Here is an 18212-nt window from a genome sequence, read left to right as displayed (position 1 = left end):
TTATGTGATGAGTTATCGAAAAGAAGATGCATCTTCTTGATATAAGTAGTACATATCAAATTTTTTAAACCTTGATCAACTGCACAGTCTCATACCAAAACAGTTTTGGAATCCCTCTCCTTCTGATGTGATATTGGTTTATTCATGTTCTCTTCGCCTAGAACCTGTCAGGAGCCGCTCATTATCTGTGTAACCTCATGGTACTGACGATCACTCCGTCTTCTTCGACCTCGCGCCTCACATGAAACAATCACAGAAACAGAAAACTTGCGGGAGATTATCAAATGAAATTGAGATGCAATGGTAAAATTTTATTATAGCAACACTTAATTAGTCAGTCACCTTTTACAACTGGGATTCTTGATTTACAAACAAAACACTTGAAAAGAAAAACATACGCAACCCAGGAAACTAGGGGGCCAACAGCTTTCTGCAAATGTGTAACTTAACATGGGATTTCCATGCTTTACAAACTACAAGTCTACAAGTGATACGGGAGCATTTCCTTCATTATTTTTCGGACCCCTCCTCGGTACCAAGACCGTACAGAACACCGGCATACCTCTCGGTAGAGCCACTGAAGAAGTTGTCTTTCAACTTCATGAAAGCGTGTGAGGTGAGTAGACTATCAGAACCCGCCTGATGACAAATTCCAAACCTCTCTACTTCTAGGAGTTCGGCTAACTTATTCAATCCACCGTGAAGGCTGTTACAGAATTTCATCAAATGTTTGATGTCGTACACCACTGGGAAGTACATCTTGAGTAACTCGAAGAATCCAGCTTGAGTTTCGGGTAAACTTCGACAAGTCAATAGCTTAAGCAAGTATCCAAAGTCATAGCCGCTATGGAACGTCACCCAATGGACGTTATCATTCAAAACAATTCCAGAAGACATCAAAAGCTCGGAAAAACGGTTCACATCAGCACCCATTTCGTTATTTTTCTTAAAATCAATCCCAGATTGCCTCAACACTTCAATCGAATCATTTGCAAATACATCCTCGCTCACATTAAATTCACGGAAATTAAATTGCCAAATGCAGCTGGTTCCCGTCCCACAAGTAGGTAAATTCCCATCTTTATCCGAAAATGTGAGACCCAACTGGATTAGCTTCAACATGTCAACATTATCCTTCAAGGTCTGATAATTATACTCATTGATATGCTTAAAGTTTCCCACAGGGCGAAGAACAACACCAGGAAACTCTGTATCCATAGCAACATATGGGTAATCATCGACAATATCTTGAATCAGAGCAAACTCTGATTCAAGATTGTCATTCCATACCTCTCTAATTTGAATCGAATTTTTCTTCGGTAACTCTGACATTTCATCCATTTCTTCTTAAATGTTACTTCGCTGGCAGTAAAGATGCAGTCTTCACCAACTAAACAACTACGGCAGTAGCAGTCTCGAATTCAATCTGCAAACATCACATGACATCAAAGCAAGCCCCGAAATTAACTCAGCATAGAAAAAGATCAACTAGTCAACATAAAATGGTGGATAACTGATCAAGAGTTAAATCAATTCAAACATACAAGAAGTAAAAGTTCATGCACCACTTTGTCTACGATTTCTCGTAAATAGGCACAAAGGAAACGACTCCAATTTGTATAAATGTGTCATCAATTCTTACTGTATAGATGTGTCATCATTGTATAATCACTTATATGGGAAAAGAATAAAAAAGAGCTCATTACAGTTGAAGCAGCCACAATTGACTGGGTAAAATATTGATCAAATTGTACCGATCATGACTTGAAAAATTCTGAATCCTAAATTCCTATTCACATTTCACCAAACTCGATGATCATCAGACACTTGTCCATAATTTCACTTAATGAAATTAATCCCAGAACTTGAGAAATTTAAATCTGTCCAGTTCACAGATATCACGAATTCAACCAAAAAAAAAAGGAATGACTTTACAAGTTAAACTCAAACCCAAGACTGAAAATCAAAAACCCATTTGTGAACACATTGGAAATCAAATCCTAGCTTTCAAACTGAGCAGATCATAGCCAAAGAACAGTCAGCCCAGCAGCTGAAGCTGTATCAAAGTGAAATTTTAAAGATACGCTCTAACCCAAAAAAAAAAAATCAAAACCCCGATCTGGAAAAGCCAAATGGACCAAATACTGAAAACCCACAAAAAAAAGCTGGAAATTGTCATATGTGTAGAGATCCGGGTACCAGGATCTAGCTTCCGCCTAGATCCAACACAGTAGGTTTTAAGGCGATGTTTACAAATATAGATTCAGATCTGCATCTAACTTCGTTCGTAAAGAGATATTCAACAATAGAGTGATTAAGAAGAAGAATTACAAACCTGTAGTGAAGATTGAATTTAGTTACCATGGAGGAGAAGATTAGGGTTCTTGGAGTAGTTTACACCAATGGAACCTTTTCTTCTCTTTTATTGTTCCGAAAACAATAATGAGATCAGGAGAGTGGTGGAGCTTCAATAATTGATTATTTTTTATTATATATATTATATATATATATATATCAAAAAGCTTGAATATGAATTTTAAAATTATAAATAATATCTGCAATATTAAGGGGAAATTGCTCATAAATCCCCAAACCCAAACTTAACTTGTCCCTAACTCCCTAGCCATCAAAAACTTTCTTTTAACTCCCTAAACCTATAAAATTGACAAAACTACCCTTATTCTCTATTTTCTTTTAATTGATCCTCCGCGCTTCATAAATGGTATCAGAGCATGGTTAATTTATTTCAAACACGAAAATTTTATTATTACCAGTAACTAAATGTATGAGAAGGAGAATTTCGAAAAAATTATGAATCCGAACCTTAGTTCGAGAAAAATAATTTACAAGAATTATTCCAATACTTTGGAATATACACAAGTTCATCTAACTATTGTTAGATATCAGAAACAGGAGAACAAAGGTATGTTCCAATGGTGACCATCAAGTTATGGTACAGATCTGATGGAAACATCAGACATATGACAGTATATGTCATGTATCAAGAAATGAAAGGATTTAGGTATCCCCGAAATCATTTCAATCTCTATTCCAGAAACATTAGTTTCCGAATAGATCTATTCAGATGTTCTATAAAACATCTGCAACAACTCATTGAATCAGGGAATTTATCTCCTGATGAAAGACAGCAGTGTTTGCAAAACCTGGCATACACAAAAGGTAGACTCTTACAGGCAGAAAAGACCAGATCTTCAATGATCTGTTAAATATGCCGGGAACTACCATCCAGTTCGAAATCGAACTTATTTCCCTGGAAATAATTCAATTAGAACAAGAATACAGAAACTAGAACAACAACCAAGTTCTAGTAGAAGAACTTCAGGAGGTTGGCTACCACCGTCCTTTGGTACCGAACCTTTGTTACATCAACAAGGGAAGGCCAGAGTGGTGTTAAAACCCTTAACTGAAGAAGAAAAGATGATCAATCTAATCAAGTCTGTCTCAGAAAAGAAATTGATCTGATGACAACTTTAGAAAGGATTGGTTTGGAGGATCTACAAGAACTTGCGGAATCTTTCGCAAATCTCAAAGTGGTAGATCTAAAGATGAATACAGCAGTAGGTGAAACACTACCTGCAATAACCTGGTCATCTTCTCAGGAACCACCAAGGGAAAGTATGGGATCTCATAATGTAAATATGAGAGAATCTCAAACTGATTTCCATACAGGTGGAGGATCACACCCAGCGGGAACAAGGGCAAGGAGAACTCAAATTCCTTTGCACCAAACACCCTATGGGAAAACTGTTTTAGATCCTATACATCCTTACGGGGTTATGCTTAACCTTGATGTATTGGACTTCAAAAACAGAGAAGATCTCATAGACGATTGGACATCTGCTATGAGGATTGCAGCGGGAACACTTGATCTCAACAAAGAAGGATTCATTAAACTTTTGGAAATGAGTCTTATGGGATCAGTAAAAATTGCTTGGGACATGACTTCACCAGACATGAAAGAGTCAGTCCTAATTGGGGAATCTCTTAGTGAGATCACTGGAAAAATGGCTACCCTATTCAAAGCACACTTTATAGGGGTAGACTATTTCAACAGTCAAGATACAGAGAAGAAGAAAAAATATACTCAAGCTCTGTATAGTCTTGAATTACATGATATATGTTTGGTAGATGAATACATTATGCTATTCACCAAATATAGATGGAATTCAGGAGTCGAAGAAGATATAGCTATGCAGCTTTTCTTCGCAAAAATGCCAAGTCCTTGGAGAGAAATGCTCATAAGGGAATACGTACCTGGTAATCCAGATACATTGGCAAGAAGAGCCTCTTTCCTCAAAGGAAAATTGGCAGAATGGTGTCACATGGCAGCATTACAAAAGAATTACAAACGACTAAGGGGTATCAACAAAAGAACTCCTTTGTGTTGTAAGGAAAATGATCTTCCAACAATTATTGGAAGTAAACCACAGAAGCATAAAAGGAAGCGTTTTAGGACTCATCCTTATGCACGAAGTGGAAGAAGTTCTTGGAAACCAAGAACCGTATGGTCTAGACAGAAAGCCAGATCTTATAAATCTGGACAAAGAAGCGGACCATCGAGAAGTAGGATATCATCCCAGGCATCAAGTTCATCTCGAAGCACAGGAAGAACACCTACAAAGAAAACTTTCAGAAGAGCTCATACTAGAGCCAATGAAAGTTTCAAGGATTGTAATTGCTGGACATGTGGAGCAAGAGGTCATATCTCGACCAATTGTCCAGAAAATGAGAAAAGAGGTATTAAACGTTTTGATCCTACTCCGGATATTGAAGAAGCAGTTTATTACCAAGATCTCATTCAAGTATACCAATTTGAGGACATTGCCTCAGATGAGAGTATATATGAAGAAGAGGAAGTCTTAAGTCAGGAAGAATCTGATGGAACAGAATCGGAATCTGACTGAAGACGAGGTGTTTCGACACGAAACACATGAAGATTTGTCTGGGTTTTTTAGCCAGACAACAATATCTCATAACATGGTTCAAAGAATCATGAGAGAAAATCCGAGTCTACAGAGATATCAAGGTTTCTCTGCAGGACAGGTAGAAAAGTTCTTAGGAAGTCTTGGCCTAAGAAACAGAAAGCATCATCTAATCTATAAAGTTTCTAGAAGGGAAATGGCAATCCCAATGGAACTTACAGGAAATAGAATGGAGATGCAGTTAATTCCTTCCGAAGAAATAAAGGAGGAATTACAAAAACTCAAGATAGAAGTAGCAAGGACTATGTCCTGGATTCATATAGGAGCAATCCAGATTATGATAAAAGCTACTTTCAAAGAAGGGATAGATTCACCAATTGATATCGCCATATGCGATAAAAGAATGGGGAATCTACAAGATTCAGTACTGGGAACAATCTCAGGAAACCTCTGTGCGGGAAAAATTGTAGGAGTAATCTATCCAAGGATAGCCTACAACCTGGCAGATCGAGATTTCAGCCGAGCCTTGACATTACATCAGAACTTCAAGGAAAAAAGGTTGATGAAGGAAGGCAATAGACCATATTCTATTACCTATCAGATTTCATATGCTCTATCTAATACACATCATTCTGAATTGTTTATTAGAAACGAGTTTATTGAAATACCTGAGATATTTGGAAAAGTTGCGCAGGCAATTTATCCAGAAAGAATTGAGTTTCCTTTAATACAGGAAACAGATATCCAGATCCAAGACAAACCGATTCTACAGAGAAATCAAAGTCTTAGACTGGAACCAAGAAGACTATCTTTTCAAGGAGATAGAATTACAAGTTACAGATGGGATAAAAAGCCTGTCATAGAAACCCAACAGGAGTTGAAAAGCTTTTCCACAATAGGAAAGCTCAGATGCCCAGAAGGTTGGAAGGAAGTAGAAATAGTATTTGATATTACAAAACAAAGGAATCAATTTCCTTGTAATTCAATATACTATTTGGAACAACCGATGATAGGAACTTACCAAGGACTGATTAATATCGGAGAATTGGAGGTTCATATTCAAGGAATTCCAGGAAAAGAATCAGAACGATTGATTCTTGGGCTAGAGTTTCTCGAGGAACATAAACCTTGGAAACGTCTAGAGTATGGAATGGAGTTTATGGCAGAAGATAAAATGTGGAAAATCCAATGACCACAAGTCCATTCTCCATATACATTCCAGTAGGAATGTTGTATGAACAATATAAGGCAGAATACTTTGCTGCATATATTGATTCAGGTGCTGGAATATGTACAGCAAAACGAGGAGTTTTTCCAAGTAATTTGGAAGAAGAATTACCCAAGATTGCTGGAAGAGATTTTTCCAGAAAAATCTTAATCTTATGTAAAGGGATTAAGATGACTGAAATCATGATTGGCGGTGCTGGACAAACACCTTGGTACAAGGTAAAGACACCACCAATTTATTTTCATGATACAGGAGCTGACATATTGTTAGGAAATAATTTCCTACAGATGTTCAAGTCCTATACACAAGAAAATGAGACTAGAAGATTAGTGTTCACAACACCATGTGCCCACAAAATCATAGTCCAGAGACTTAGGGAGGCATTTTACAGAAAATTGCCAATCCAGTTTCGCAGCAAGCGTGGTGATTCAGGAAAACTTCTGAACCCAAAAATGAAGGATTCAAGACGGTTTGGAGAAACAATGCTCCAGTTAAGAGCAGATAAGGAACTCCAACCAGAAGATATAGAATGCCTTAAGATAACTCTACACACAAATGAAGTAGAGTTTGAATCTAAGGTATCACTGGAAGATGTCAAGAAGAGGATCAAAGAAAATTATAACGAAGATCCCTTGGCATGGTGGGACAGAAATCAACTCAGGGCTTGCCTTAAGATCAAGGAAGGCAAAGAGTATGAATTTGTCCGTTGTAAACCCATCCCAATGAACATCATTGATCAGAGAGATATGCAGATTATAATCAAGGAACATTTGGACCTTGGATTAATCAAAGCAGGTATGTCACCATATAGCAGTCCAGGTTTTCTGGTAAGAAACCATGGTGAAATTAAACGAGGAAAACCCAGATTGGTTATTAATTATCAAGAAATTAATAAGATTCTGGAGTTTGATGGGTATTTTATACCTAGTAGAGAACACTTGATTAGTTGCATTCGCAATGCCAAGATATTCTCTAAATTTGATTGCAAGTCTGGATTCTATCAGATTCGGATGCAGGAAGAAAGCAAGAAATTCACAGCTTTCTCCACACCTCAAGGACATTATATTTGGGAAGTATTACCAATGGGATTGGCTAACTCACCCCAAATATTTCAAAGAAAGATGGATAATCTTTTCAAAGATTATTTCAAGTTTATGTTTGTTTACATCGACGATGTTTTAATAGCATCCAAAGATATGAATGAACATGTTAAACATTTGGAGATTTTCTCTAATGTTTGCAAGAAAGAAGGACTGGTTTTATCTGAAAAGAAAGCAGTCATTGCTACAAGAAAGATTGAATTCCTCGGAATTGAAATCGATGAATCAGGAATAATTCTGCAAGAACACATAGTAGAAAAGGTGCAGAATTTTCCAGAGAATCTCAAAGACAAGAAACAACTTCAAAGTTTTTTAGGGGTTGTTAATTTTGCTGGGATGTTTATTAAAAACCTAGCAAAACACAGGAAGGTGTTCAGTCCATTATTGAAAAAGGATGCTAGATTTATATGGACAGACGAACACACAAAGGGACTTATCCATTTAAAGAAGGTTTGCAAAAATCTTCCAAAGATGGCTATTCCTCAAGACGAGGATGATCTGGTATTATATACCGATGCCAGTGATCATTGGTGGGCTGCAGTATTAACAAAGCTCACACCAGATGGAGAACAACCATGCAGATATTGTAGTGGGTTATTCTCAGATGCAGAAGCCATAAGATGGCATATCAACGAAAAGGAATTTTATGCAGTAAAGAGGGCTTTTGAAAAATGGCCGTTATTTTTACTTGCAAAGAAATTCACTTTGAAAGTTGATAACACTCAAGTCAAAGCCTTTTTGAGGAATAGAATTGAGTCTAAACCAGAGAAGATTTTTTAACAAGAGATGGACAGCATTGACATTGATGCTATTATCAAGATGCAGAGGCATTTGAGGGAACACCTTGAAATGCTTCAAACCGAGTTCAACAAGTTAGCTGTTAACGCAGAAGTTGCGGGAAGGCTACAACAAGCTGATAAGAGAATTGTCTCTGATCGAATTACAGGATGTTTACAGGCATATACTCAGTTATGGTCTGTAACGCAAAGGCCTATCCTCCAGGGCATTGAGAGGCCACTGGTTTCTCAAATGGAGAGTTTTCGAGTACAGGACTCTATACCTGTAGCGGGGGATTCAAATACCCCTTGCACAAGTGTTAAGTCGGGATCATCACGAGATGAGTCGGCTGAAACAAAAATTGAGACTCCTGATCCTTATCTTGAGTCCTCAAGTCAACCCTTCACCTCGGGGATTGAAGAGGGAGAGATCAACCTTAGGCCTCGTATTGACAAAGGCAAAGCTAAGGTTGGTACTAATGAAGGTGTAATTTCTCCATTCCAGGTTTATCAGCAGAATTGGGAGAAATTAAAAACACGTATTGGCATTAACCCAGCTACAAATAGGGTTGATGTTTCGGGAAAATATCCAAGGGTATGGATGAAACCTAATTCATATCCCAAGGAGGTTAAAGCTTGGTATGAATTTGGGGCTCTTGCCTCAGTTTATACTACATCACCCAGCTTTCCGGAGATTTCATGTTTACCAAAATGGATCCAGGAAGCTGTTCACGAAACTTGGGCAAATAATGATTATTTGTCCAGAGGAGATATTCTGGAGTTGTATTTTTTCAGTGCAGCACCAGAACCAGCAGGGAAAGGCACACATGAAGCCTTTCATTTCATCAAGCTAAGGAGGCCAGATTTAAATGTCCAGAAATTCATCAAAGACCCTCCGACAGAAGAAACACCCCTGGTGTCTTCAATTACCGAAGAAGATATTTCTACCAGAAGAGCTTGGGGTATTTGGGTCTGTCTCACTGAGATGGACAAAGTCAAGTTTCCGTTCAAATTCTACAATCATTCGGTGAACGGATCATTCTTGTTGAATACCATGACAGGAAAAACAACAAGTTTCGCAGAAGATTTATTTGAAAAGAAAAGAAATCTTTTGTGGAACAACAAGCTACCGGCAAGCAAAGAGACTCGCCGAAAGTTCTGTAATATGGCACACATAGGAAGATGGTCGGAAAACATCTGCCCTGAATGCCAAATACAGAAAGAACCAGAGTTCGGTAAAGGTTTCAAACCGAGATCTGATCGGAAGCATTTTACCGAAGCAAGGACAAGTGGGGAAGGACCACATGCACATTCTCCTCGAGGATACAAAAAATCAAAGATTCCTCGACAAAATTAAAAGGGACATGTGACCCTCCATTACAAAAGCAAGATCACTACCATATGAGTGATAGAAACAGGACAACCACTAATCAGTGGTAAAAGACAAATGGACCACCAATAACAAATGGTGGATGACTCAGCAAGCATTGGATACCCATCTAAAAGGAATCCAATGAATAAAAAATTAACTGGTCCCGAAAAATTCATCCATAAATAAGGACAGAATGAAAACCAGTTAACACACCAGAATCAAAACTTAAAAATGTATCGAGTATATTTGAAAGTTTTGAAAAGAAGGATATCATACAAGAGGAAAGAGGCAGAAGCTCTAAAATGGTTAGTAAATCATTTTAAAGAGTATAAAAAAGATGAAATTACTGCCGATATCCTAGAAACTCATCGTCATTGGTATCTAAAAGAGATAAAGGAAGATGAGAAGTTGATGTCCAGATTAATAATCTAGACAGGGACCCTTCAACCACTACATGGTCCCCTAGCAAGCTGTAAAGGCTAATGAAGATTTGAAATCCGAGTTTCAAATCCGAAGAAGCCTTCTATAAATAAAGACGGAAGAAGGAAGTGAAGATCATCAAATATTTTCTCCATTTCTTTCATACAAGATTGTAATATTTTCTTCAAAAGTTTTATGTGTGTAGTAAGTTCAGCTACGAGGAGTAGCTAAACAAGTTTCTCCTCCTCTACAGGAGGTTACTATGTAATAAATAAATATTTGTGTTTGAATAAAAGAGATCTTTGCTCTTAGCCCCTCTCATGTATTATTTTCAAAATTTGATCTTTTGTTGTACGCTCTAAGGTAGGAAACGAATTAGAGCTGTGCTAAGTACTGCTGAAGGAATCTGCTTAGTAACCATCGGTTGCGATTGTGTGGTTGGACTGTGAGGAGCAGTTCGTAAAATACGGTGGATATAACCCGGTGGTACTCTAGTCAAAGAGGTAAAAGATTTAATTTATTTTACGGAAGCATGATGGGCCTTTTATTACAAAAGAAAATCAATTATTTGAAAAATAAGGTTGAAGGGTAGGATGAGAAATTTTAAAGAAATGGGGAGTTGAAACAAAGTTTTAGTAGGATGGGGAGTAAAAGAGAAGTTGAGAATAGGAATAGGGATTTTTTGACAAGTTGCCCCAATATTAAAGTATATCTATATAAATTAAGTTATAATGATAGTGTGGATAAAAAAATTATATATTTCATATTCATACACAATTTTTTCATATTAAATAAATTTTAGAGAATATACTAAATTAAAACTATGAAAATATAGAAAATTATGTTGTCATATACTAATTTTTGTATATAAATTTTTTCCAATCTATAGTATTAAATAAAATAACGAAATATTTGGCAAAAAATTAAAAATATATATACCATGGTACCAAATTACATGCATAAATGCTTATCGATTAGTGTTTTAAATGGATACTTTTAGATTTAATTTGAAATTTTAATCAAATCGAAAATTTAAATATAGATTTATCTATTTAGAATTTGAGTAAGTCTCTTGTTGGACAGTTTCACGAATCTTTATATGTGATATGTACAATAAAAAGTAATACTTTTTCAAGAGAATAAGTCTCATTTGAGACCGTCTCACAGATTATGATCCGTGAGACGGGTCAACCCTACCTATATTCACAATAAAAAGTAATACTCTTAGCATAAAAAGTAATATTTTTTCATGGGTGACCCAAATAAAAGATCTGTCTCACAAATACGACCCGTGAGACCGTCTCACACAAGTTTTTGTCTTTTCATGGATGACACAAATAAGAGATCCATATCATAAAATACGATATGTGAGACCGTCTCACATAAGTTTTTACGTTAGAATTTAGTAGTGATGAAAGTATGACACTAAACTATTTACAGACTAAAAACATTTTACAAGAATATCTGAAAAATATGTCCAAAACATAAATCAATTTGTTTTGTTGTATTTTTATAATTATATTTAAGCTAATTGTGAAATTTTAAGTAAATTCAAACTTATAGATTAATACATATTTTTTATATTAGGAAAATAATTATCTATTTTTATCTCAAATTAATTGTGGAATTACATACTTTTAAAATTTATTTTAAATAAACTATTTAAAATAAATTGAGTCAAATACCCTCTACATATTTTTTTAAACTTAAATTACACTGCTTCTGTATTGAAGATTGAAGATTCTGTGCAGTCCCTATTTCATGTACTAACTTTTCATTTTAGATACATTAATGTTTCATTTTAGATACATTAATGTGTCAGGTAAATGTCCACTCTAATTTAGACATACGGCTTCGGTAACGTCCACATAAATGAAGTACGATCTACTTGCCATTTTGGCGGGCCGCAATATTATCAACTCAACACACTTATTTTATCTGATAGGATGAACCGATTTGACGGAATTAATCGATTTGACGGCTCTATCAATGTAGATATATGGGAGGGGTTTGCCGCATCCAACGGCTAATCTTTTATCGAGAACATTATTGCTTGTGTGAGATGGAATTTTCCCGATATTATTGTTATGTTGAGTCGGAAATCGAAATAAAATTTAAAAGTTGAAATTGTAATCGTTCCAAAATCAAATTTTGAAATAATGACTTAAGATTATATTTTGATTCCTTAAATAAGAACTTGAAACCCAAACTAATATCAAAACCACATAGGGTGATAATCGGAACTATATATTAATTGTAAATATTTAGACCAGAGAGGAAGCTTAAGCAGCTAGGAAATATATGATTTTAACTACTCGAGGATTATTTACTAATTTTCTGTTAAGTTGTTTTTCTACTTCGATTCTGTTTGTTCAAAGTGATTAGATTCTCGTAGGCATTTAGTTCGCCTAAAGTAACCATTCATGTTTAATTGTTACTGGTTTTGAACAGCAGTATAATAAGAAACGGACATTCATCATGATCCTCAAAACACATAGTGGAAGGTACAATTTGTGTAAAATAAACTGGAAGTCGTTGGTCTATGTTGTTTTCGTTTCTGCATATTTTTTCTATTTTAGGTTCATATACTTAGATTCGTAGCAAGTTCATCAATTTCAGGGCGACACTCAATTGAGTCTCTATCAATTTGGTTCTATACAGAGTTTAAAAATTTGATAGGCGCTAGTCGATCGCTAGACCAGCCCTCAGGTCGCCTATGCGGAGACTAGACGTCGTTATGTGGATTCCATGATATCATTATAATAAATCACATATCATCACTCTAACACAAGACAAAAATTTGTGTGAGTCGGTCTCACGGATCATATTTGTGAGACGGATTTTTTATTTGGATCACCCATGAAAAAGTATTACTTTTTATGCTAAGAGTATTACTTTTTATTGTGAATATGGGTAAGGTTGACCCGTCTCACGGATTATGACCCGTGAGATGGTCTCACATGAGACTCACTCCTAACACAATAACGTCAAATTTTAAATACGTTCAAAATTACATAACTAATAGAAAAATATCAAAAATTATTACATTTCTTCTTCATGATTTTCAATAACTTGTTCTTCCTCGGACACAAACTCAATAACATCATTGTGATCCTACTCTTTCTCGAATGTAAAATCAACTTCGTAAAGTTCTTTCATTCTAGATCACGGATGAATATGAAGTTAGTATGTTACAAGAAACCAATAAATCGTATTTCTTATTGGATTTTGGTTTAAAAACTATATAAAAAAAATATAATATTTTATTTTTTTTATGGGACTTTCAATTTAAATTAAAAACTCAAAAAACTTTTTAAAGAAAGCCCAAAAAATAGTAAAAACCCGTCTGCAACGCCTGGACATATAGACCGATTAATTGTCGCCTAGGGCTGCTCAAGTGTCCTTGCCGACCAGAACTTTTGTTAAAGTTGAGAATCAATTAAAACAAACTATTCCCCAACTTTTTTAAAAAAAATATATATAAACAAGCAAATATATAATGAGAAATGTCTATTCATTTAAAAACTTTTTTGTTGCATTTAAAACAAGAACCTGTGAGAAAACAATTGTTTAAAACGTGCCATTGTCGCTATTCTTGACAGGTCTTCTTCGTCATGTACTAAAAATTTTATCCCACAATTAATCAACAAAAATTGATTTTCATTGTTTATTATTTTATACATTTTTTTGGACAAATTATTTACATTATATAAATTTTTTCTCTCGTATCTCATCTTTTTAATTCTCGAAGATACCCACTAAAAATATTATCCTTTTCTTAAAATTATCGTTTTGGGAGGTGACCAATTTTGGATTTGTATGGGTTTTGGAACTTTCTCATCGCATCCGCCGTATACTAATTGCATTTACTAGTAGTCAACGAGTCAACTTGTGGTTTGAGCTTTATTGATTCTTATGTAAAAAAAATTATTTACTAATATTTAATAATTAATCCAAATATGACATTTACTTTCTCCATATACTCATGCAAGCTGAATAGATAAAGTCCATGAATATGCAATAGTTATCATGAGACATATCTCTTACGTAAGATCTTGAAACTCATTAAGAATTGTATTATATATTCTAAACTGGTTCATAGTTGATTCAGCCGTCTAAAATAAGGATAAATATCGCTCGAACTTGAGACTCACATATGTAATATAAACGTCATATTTCATTGGTAAGAACATGCAGATATCTATTCATACAGATGAGTGATCATTTCATGATATACTGAACAACCCTCCCTCGAACTTTCCAAATGGTTATCACTTATTGAGTGGAATAGTCTGCGGTTATAGTTGTACATATTAGTCATTTGACCAAAGACAACGTGGAGGCTTTGGGTACTAGCATGTGTTTTGATCCGCTTACCGACTCCATTGAGTCAATGCATTCTAGTCGGAGATTCATCGCTCACCCACGAGTATAGATATCTTATTTGATATGACGATTAATAATGCAGAGAATCTCTGGCCAAAGTAAGAAGTGCATTTTGGAAAGGGGTTTCCTCGGTTGCACATACCATGTCACTATTACTCAAAGATACATCACATCGTTATCTAATTTATTTGCAACTCTCGATATACCAATGGTTGCAGATTCGATCGAGATATATGAGTTGAATGGACCGTACTGTACACTAAGATAACTTAAGGTTCTTGCAAACACTATCAGTGATAAATATGAAATCATGAGACTATATTACTAGACACTCATATCATGATCTGGTGGGTCAATCAGACCCGAGTTTTGATGTTTTGATCAAGGGATTGATGAAAAAATGAGGTCAAATAGGGTAAGCCGAATAGGAACAAATGTTGCTCGGAATCACATGAAATTGTGAACCCAAGACTGTTTGTATCCCTAAAACATTGATTATCACAAAAAAAAAAAAAAAAAATTGTCTTCGCATTGATATAGTCAAATTCAAGAAATTGAATTTGGAGACTACTGTTTGATGGAGATGAAACAGATTGCTATAAAGGAATTTACAAGTTGATTCCATGAATTGTAAGTTCTAGAATTTAGCTTAAATGTTAGTTAATTGAGGAGAGTGTAATTGTCTATTTTACTGAAGGAGTTCACAAAACTAACAGCTGCTAAAATAGATCAGTGGAAAATGTTGTCCTTCAAAATTTTCATTTTTCATCATATGAACAATATTTGCACTCTTGATACATCAGCGCTATCTGATTATCGATCGTGGTTAGTTAAAAATTATTTATTTAGTAAATTTAGAATATAATAATTAAATATCAAATTATTAATAATGACTAATAAGTGCAAAAGTTTTCAAAAATGGTAAATACATACATGAACAGTACATTGAAAACTATTTTCTCTCACAAATTCAGAAACCCATTCCTCCACAGCAATGTCGTGCCGCTGCCTCGACGCCACAACACCGCCGTCCCGACGTCGACAAAATTTTGAAATTTTGACGACCAACTCTCGACACAAGTTTTGTTTATATCTCTATTGTGATGGTAATTGTGCGACTCAAATATTTTAAACCGCATAGCAGTTCAAGCGTCATGATTCGATCGCTCTAACCAGCAGAAATAATTATTGCACCTCAAAAATCTTTCTCTCAATAATTGCACTCCTTGCAATAAATGAGAATCGAACTCATGACCTTGGTTTTGATACCAATTTTAAGACCGAAGGCTCGCCGCTTTACCAAAACTGTAATTGGTTGTAATGGTGCAACTTAAATATTTTAATCTGCATAACAACCCAAAATTCATGGTTCAATTGCTCTACCATGCATGAACAGTTATTGCACCTCACCAAGGTTTCTCAATCGTATGATTTTTTTATTGTTGATTGTTTAAATCGTATGAATGAATTGTCTCTAACCGCATAAAAAATCCGAAAACCGCAGGCCTTGAAATCTTTGCAAAAAAGAAATTGCGTTTTCTACCTGAAACAGTTCCAAGAAAAACACCCGCGCATTGGCTGCCCGCGTAGATCCAGGCAGCGACGACTGCCTATATGCGATTTTAAAATAATAATAATAATCTCGGAGGCTATTTGGCGCAAGGCAATGATATTATGATTTTAATATAATACATGATATTATATGGTAAAAAGATGATCGAGAGCCATGAACAATTTGCTAGGTATATGTTATGATATTTTACATTGTTGTGAGGTAATTATTTGATAATTATTTTGAAGTGGATCTGATTTATTTTCTGTTCTCACCCCTTAAATTGGTATTCCAATGTACCATTGAAATTTAATATAAATATTATATTTAGTAGGAGATCAAGATTTTAATATGGGCCCAGATCCTCAAAAGTTTTGAAGATAAAAAACATATAAAATATTAGAAGCTAATATAATATTGCATTTGTATCCTAGCATTTACCTACGTTCTTGAATCCATTTTTGGCTGATATAAATCAATTAGCTCTAGGTCATCGATCATATTTTATTATTTATAATACATGTGATATATTATAAATAATAAAATATGTGTATTATTATTAATATAATAACAAGAATTGCATATATCTAAAGACATACTAACAAACATGACACGACATTTTAAAATTAATGATAAATTTTTTTTCAAAATTAAAATCCCTCGTTTTGGATGAAGTCCAAAATTTATATCAATCTCATTTAAAAAAATTAAAAGAAAGTTAAGTATATTCCTTACCTTTTATCAACAGTGGTTGCATGATGAACTCTACCCACAGTCAGTCTCTAGTTCGTATCATTGGGGAGACTTGGACGCTGGAAAGTTGTGACTTCTACTGACATACTTGATGTTAATTGTGTGGAACTCCCATGACTTCGGCACATATTATTGGGGGATCTCATGGAGACTATCCACAAAGGTTCAACTTGATGGGTTGGGCTCGGCACATGAAGATAAATGGCATCATATTATTGTTTTGTCATCAAACATTAGGTAAAATACGTGAGAGATTGCAAGTGGTTGAAATTAGGCTCTACCTTTTGGAAATTATAATTGACTGATATTAACCAGGATCATAATTTAGCAAATGAGCCTTGCATACTCACTAGAAAAATTGGATTTCCCGTTTTCATCATAGGGTGGTGAAAATGTCAAAATAGTTAGAGAAAATTAATAAAAACAAAATACCATATTTTATGTCCTATAAATATTTTAAAATAGTTAATAACATTCATTCTGTTTCATTTCAGTATATTTATGATGTTATCGCGAAATCCTCTATCTATTATACTCGATAAAATAAGCAGACCGAGCCAAATTACCAAGACTGACTAAGGAATTTAAAATATTTTTTAAATAATGAGGAAATAATATATGTGCTCAGCAAGGCGCCTACAAAAGAGGCTGCTGCCAATGCTCCTACAGAGGAATTGGCTAAGCTTCACAAATGGTAGGACCATGACTTGCAAGCTAGGGCCTATATGTTAGCTTCTATGTCAAAAAAATTACAGAGGCGATTTGAGGAAGCTGTAAATGTTGCTAACATTTATGGTCATCTGCAAGAGTTGTGCAGTGCAAAACACATCCATTAAGGCATGATATTGTCAAGGAGATAATGACATCAAGCCTGCGAGAAGGGGTCTCGGTCCATGAGCATGCTATGAGGATGATTGAGCTCATCAAGAAGTTAGTGGGCCTGGAACTTGTTATTCCAAACGAATTGTCTACGGACATTCTGCTACTGTCACTGTCATCCTTTTTTGATAGGTTTGTGGTGAACTTGAAAATGAGCAAGCTAAGGCTACTTTTGAAAAGTTAGTCAATATGCTTACGACATATGAAGCCACCATCAAAAAGAAAAAAAAACATATCTCCTAGTGGGCTCCTCGTCTGGGACGAAGAAAGACCTGCAAAAGAAGGGAAAAAATGTTCTGCTCACACAAACCCACGAAGAAGCAAGTTCCAATCACTTCTAACGGGCCCACAAAGTCCGAGAAGACAGAAGAAGTGTACTTCTACTACAAGAAGTCTGGACATTAGAAGAGCAACTGCAAGGAATACCTAGCACAAAAGAGTTCTAACAAGGGTATGTCTTATATTAAATTAAATATATCAATTAATTCAACTTCTTGGGTATTAGATACTGGATGTGGTTCTCATTGTGATGAAAATAAGTAGAAGACTAAGAGATGAGGAGACCTTCCTGGAATGAGCAACAGATCAAGGGTTGCTACGAATGTCATATGAGATGTATACTTATTATTAAACATCAAAGAATAACTTTAAGTTACTTTTTGAGATGTTTTTTATATTACTGACTTGGTTAGAAACATTGTTTTATTTTTATGCTTGATAAAGATAGATTTTCTTATTTATTTGCTAAAGGTATTTGTGATATTTACAAGAATAAATATTTAATTGGAACAAACGTATTACAA

The 18212-nt window shown here is 35.0% G+C and overlaps 1 protein-coding gene across 1 annotated transcript; it reads right to left on the bottom strand.

Moving 5' to 3' along the window:
- Nucleotides 1–290: 290 nt before the first annotated feature.
- On the bottom strand, nucleotides 291–2478 carry LOC140814309 (probable CCR4-associated factor 1 homolog 7). Its single transcript, XM_073173250.1, has 2 exons — nucleotides 2336–2478; nucleotides 291–1426 (listed from the first exon to the last, which is right to left on the bottom strand). Exon 2 carries the CDS (start codon nucleotides 1339–1341, stop codon nucleotides 511–513), a length of 831 nt encoding a protein of 276 aa, XP_073029351.1. The 5' UTR covers nucleotides 1342–1426; nucleotides 2336–2478; the 3' UTR covers nucleotides 291–510.
- Between the last annotated feature and the right edge of the window lie 15734 nt (nucleotides 2479–18212).

The sequence above is a fragment of the Primulina eburnea genome, chromosome 15 (genome assembly GCF_022965805.1).
Source record: "Primulina eburnea isolate SZY01 chromosome 15, ASM2296580v1, whole genome shotgun sequence".
Classification (NCBI taxonomy): Eukaryota; Viridiplantae; Streptophyta; class Magnoliopsida; order Lamiales; family Gesneriaceae; genus Primulina; species Primulina eburnea.
The sequence above is the reverse complement of the archived record's forward strand: the minus strand, read 5'-3'. Positions and strand labels throughout refer to the sequence as shown.